The 5,089-nt window shown below is 35.3% G+C and overlaps 1 protein-coding gene across 1 annotated transcript; it reads left to right on the top strand.

The window, feature by feature from the left end:
* The first annotated feature begins 1,064 nt into the window (after positions 1 to 1,064).
* Positions 1,065 to 4,093, top strand: Pth (parathyroid hormone). Its single transcript, XM_005380323.2, has 3 exons — positions 1,065 to 1,368; positions 3,322 to 3,412; positions 3,533 to 4,093. Exons 1-3 carry the CDS (start codon positions 1,365 to 1,367, stop codon positions 3,792 to 3,794), a joined length of 357 nt encoding a protein of 118 aa, XP_005380380.1. The 5' UTR covers positions 1,065 to 1,364; the 3' UTR covers positions 3,795 to 4,093.
* Positions 4,094 to 5,089: the final 996 nt, after the last annotated feature.

Here is a 5,089-nt window from a genome sequence, read left to right as displayed (position 1 = left end):
GCTGACGCGAAGCCTGGATGGGACAGAGCTAAGAGAACTGACCCAATCCTGGAAATGGCTCTTTTGTTGGGAGGAGAGCTAACTACACCCTCACCATATCAAGGATATTCAAGGGATTTTGTTGATAGGTGGGAAGCAGGCTGTAGCAATATTTGAAATCAGACAAGCGGTTGCATTATTCTTCCATTAGGTTTTGGAACAGGTGCTCAATCGTCATTTGGAGAAGAGGAGAATCAGGACCTAACTGCTGGGTAAAGAGGTTGCAAAGCAGTAGGCAGAATAAAATCAGGAAGACTGAGGTTCAAAGAAGGGCTGTATTTTAATGGGAAACAAAGGTAGTAAGAATCAAAGTGGTTCTAGAGTCATAAAGAGGTTGGTTGAATTCCATCACTTCTACTTTCCAAACCTAAATTACCTCCAGTGAAAATGGGGATAATAAGCTAGGTATGATGGTACACAACTGTAATCCTAGTACTAGGGAGGCTGAGACAGGAGGATCATGAGTTCAAGGCAAGCTTGAGCTACATAGCAAGGATCATGTGTTCAAGGCAAGCCTGAACTACATAGCAAGAGTTTGTTTCAAGAAAAAAAATGAAGATAACAGTATATACTTTACGGGACTTCTATAAAGAATTAGTGGGGTAATGTATGTGATGTATGGAATATATATAATGCTTGGTAAATATTGTTACTTCATATTAAAATGCATTAGTCAAATGAAAATTAAACAAATTTTAAATAATTTTACTTTTGAAGCTTTCAAAATTATGTACTAAAAGCATATTCAAACATTTTTTATCACAACAAAAATACTCATTTAAAAAATATTAGAAGTGATATGGATCGGTTGAAAATACCTTGCAAAATAAGCATAGCATATATGACTCTATCATAATAATTGTACTAGTAATGTGGTTATAAAAAATATCCTTTACCTCAGATTTTATTCTTAAAAAATAATAACTTTATCTTGTATCTTTAGAATCAGAATTTTTAATGTGCACTCAATATCACAAGAAAATCAGAATTTTTTCTCATTGGTACAACTCAATGTTTTTAGAACTCTGCTAATCCCGTTATCCAGGATGTTTTGATTCTATTATCCGGTTATCAAAATCTTAAGAGGAATGGGCTCCACCCAATGGGGGCATGCTGCTGCTTTGGCCCTGTAGTCGAGATCCAGAGATTGGGAGTAACATTATCTGTTAACAATCAAAAAGCTTCTTGGTAAGCAGAAGGCCTATATATAAAGTCACACCTGAAGGGACCACAGAACAACTCCTCAGTTCTCTCAAGTTTGCTCAGTGTTAACACAGCATCAGCTGCTGGTACATCTGAAGGAGGATCTTGTCTGAAGTCATCCTATGGGTAATTCATCTTCAAATTTTTCCTTAAAATTTCTTGAGATCTTTTAAATAACCATGCAAGTATTTAATGTGTACCATTTCCTGCAAAGATCATGCTGTTTATTCATGGTAAAATGTTAAGGGGAACTGAACTAAATTAAACATAAAACGAAAGATAAATTTATGCCAAGAAAAGACTCACTTTTGTGATTAAACCCTTCTGAGATACTATGATGAACATTTGGTATGATATGTTTTAGTAGTCTTTTTATCTAAATTTTAAAGTAAAATAGAGTGGTGGTAAAAAATAGTTTTGATGTGAATAATATAAATTTGTTAAATAAATCTCCATTTTTCCTGCAGTGTCCTTACCTAAATGTTTATGTTATGGTACACAGAAAGCTTGATCTATATATCAAGGTTGAGGGCTGGGGATATAGCTCAGCGGCACAAGTGCCTGCCCTGCAAGCACAAGGTCCTGAGTTTGATCCCCAGTACCCAAAAAACAAACAAACAAAAAATATGTATACCAAGGTTGGAGAACTCCCACCGATTGCTGAATATGCATTGTCCGTACATAAAGGACAACCTTTTTTAGTTTTCTTTTCTGAAAATTGTACATGAGCTTTAAAGATGGTAAAATATCATGTTTTGGCTCTTTCTCATACACATCCTATAAGAAGTTTGTGTTCCTCTTAAGAACAAGGAAATGAAGCAGAGATTTGTGAGATGAACAGGACAAAGCTAGGATCAGACACCAGCACCCATGTTTTTCGGTTGTTCTTTGTAACATAACCTAAAAAGGAAACTTTTCTTTGTTGTTCCATCCATATCTGTACAGTATACAGTGAAAAAATGCAGTGGATTATAATCTTTCTTATGCTGCTTCTAAAGCAATTTCTTATGCAATTTCCCTTTAAGATAGGAGAACATAGCCACTGTGTCTGTTAAAGATACAAATAGAGCATTTAGAAAACATGCTTCTCCCATAACAACCTTTGCAATTATTGACATGCAAATTAAGGGAAAATATTCTATATTTATACACAAAGTTTTATGAACAAGAAAAGAAAGAGCTAAAACTTACATATACTAAAAGTATATGTGTTAGTTCAATAAATTGAATAAATAAAAAGCAGCCCAAACTCCCAGTGCATATCACAAATAATTAGATGCTTTATAAATGTTTTTGTGTATATTTTTCTTTTTTATTTTATGGAACCGGGTATTGAACTCAGGACCTTGCGCTTGCCAGGCAAGGCACTGTATCACTGAGCTATATCCCCAGCCCCTGTGCAAGTTTTTAATGACAGGAGAAATGCGCATTTATTCAATAAAACCTCAAAATCAAACAATAACTCAATAAGCAGTGATAACATTTTACCTAATTAAGACTAGTTAATTTTAAACCTCTTACAACCATTTGTGAATGACCAACATAAAATATAGAAGAAAATTCTCAAAAAAAATTTTGCATTCATTAAGTGGCTCAAATTTTATGAATTAAAAGATCTTGCCCAAGAACTCTTAAAAAGATACCTATGAAAGTACAAGTCAGTGTTAGCTGGGCACTATTACAGTTCATGCCTCTAATCCCAGCACTCTGTGAGCCTGAGGTAAGAGAACCACAAGTTTGACTATGACCTGGGCAATTTAGAGACTTAGTGAGATCTTGTCTCAAAACAAGAAAATTTGTTTTAAACCTGGAGAGTGTATCTCAGTGTGTCAGTGTGAAGGCCCTCGGTTAAATGTCCGGTACTGATGGAAAAGTTATCTTTCTAATTTCTCAAAGTATATGTATGTGTAATGTTGTAATGTTTCCATGATATGAAGAGGCTGATCTAGAAAGCTTCTCTTGAAAACTAACCCAGTTAGTTACTGGCACATTTTGTTATTGGCTATATGGTTATAAATGAGAACTACTATCTATGTATTTATATAGTTTGGAACACTAAAATTTTCTTCTTTTTTTTAGTGAAGATGATGTCTGCAAACGACATGGCTAAAGTCATGATTGTCATGCTTGCAATTTGTTTTCTTACAAAAACAGATGGGAAACCTCTTAAGTAAGTATGGGAGCCTATTCTGTGTAGTGAAGAAAGGCATGGAATTGGTTTGGAAGGTTGACTTTACATTTTGGTGATGGAAAGCTAATGGAGTGGCCCCTCTGCTTCTGTTCTTCCTAGGAAGAGATCTGTGAGTGAGATACAGCTGATGCACAATATGGGCAAACATCTGGCCACCAAGGCGAGATTGGAATGGCTGCTTAACAAGCTACAGGAAGTGAAGAATTTTGTTAGCCTTGCAAATTCACTCATTACCAAAGAAGGTGGTTCTCAGAGGTCCCCTAAGAAGGAGGACAATGTCCTTGTTGACAGCTATCAAAAAAGTCTTGGAGAAGCAGACAAAGCTGATGTGGATGTATTAGTCAAAGCTAAATCTCAGTGAATAAAGACGTGATCAGGATAGTGCGCGAGCTGGTGTAGAGCAACAATACTAAATGCTGCTTGCTTTTCTAACTTCTTAGACAATCAAGAGCCAATATTTCTAATATGACTAAACTTTGCATGTAATTCGTTGCTAGACAGAATGGCTGCAATTTTAATTGATTATTCCACTTGTATTCATCGAAGAGCTCTTTAACCTGCTTTTGTTGTTTATTCTTTTTAAAGTATGTTATTACATAATTTATAAAAGAATAAATTATACCTTTTCACCTGTCATTATAATGCAAAATAAAAATTTAATGATCATTGATGTAATTAAGTGAAGAGTTTCTTACTTTTTAAAAGTTTATGTTTTGGTTATGACAAACACCCAAATGTTTATATGGACATGAATAGAAGGAGTAACACAATTTTTTTCCAATCATGTGTTTCACAGTTTGATATTTGGAACATAATCTGTTTCTAATACCAAACACTAGCTCCGAACTCTCACTAGCTAGACACTGCTGTTCTGTTCTTTTTAGGAAAAACAACAAAATGTCCAGGCAAAAGGGCAGAAAATAGTCTAAAACTTGACTGTAAAAGTGTTTGGGTCTACATAGACTCACAGATGACATCTCTACTCTGAACCACAAATTGCAAAGAATATGAGCCGGGTGTGGTGGCACACATCTGTAAACCCAGTATTCTGGGAGGCTGAGGCAGAAGGATCAAAAGTTTAAACCAGCCCAGGCAAATTAGCAAGACACTATCTCAAAATAAAAAAAATTTAAAAAAAATTAAAAAGTGTTGGGGTGTAACTCAGTGTGAAGGCCCTGAATCAATGCCTACTACCATACAAAAAATTATTATTGACAAATACTATGTAATGTCCTTTATTTGGGATATACTTGCTTGTGTAGTGACATTTTTCTGTCTTCATGGAACCTGTAATTTAGGCATTAGTTCATTATTAGCTTTTTTGCAAGGGGAGAGCACTGGGAATCAAACTCAAGATCTTGTGCTTGCCAGGCAGGGGCTGTGCTGCTGAGCTACACCCCTGGTCCTCATTACTAGCTTTGATGAGTGTTATATAGGAAAAATATAACGTGCTGTAGTAGTATAAACTACAGAGCCCTCCTCTATTTAGATCAGTGTTGTCTGATCACAGAACCTTCTGTGATGACAAAGCATTCTACACTTTGTGCTGTCCTCTATAGGACACAGATGCATTTATATAAAATGTGGCCAGCGGAATTGACAGTTAATTTTATTATGTTTCCATTTATTATAAATTTAAATAGCTACAAGTGGCTA

This window comes from Chinchilla lanigera, unplaced genomic scaffold (genome assembly GCF_000276665.1).
Source record: "Chinchilla lanigera isolate Chin_1 unplaced genomic scaffold, ChiLan1.0 scaffold00013, whole genome shotgun sequence".
NCBI lineage: Eukaryota > Metazoa > Chordata > Mammalia > Rodentia > Chinchillidae > Chinchilla > Chinchilla lanigera.
The sequence above is the reverse complement of the archived record's forward strand: the minus strand, read 5'-3'. Positions and strand labels throughout refer to the sequence as shown.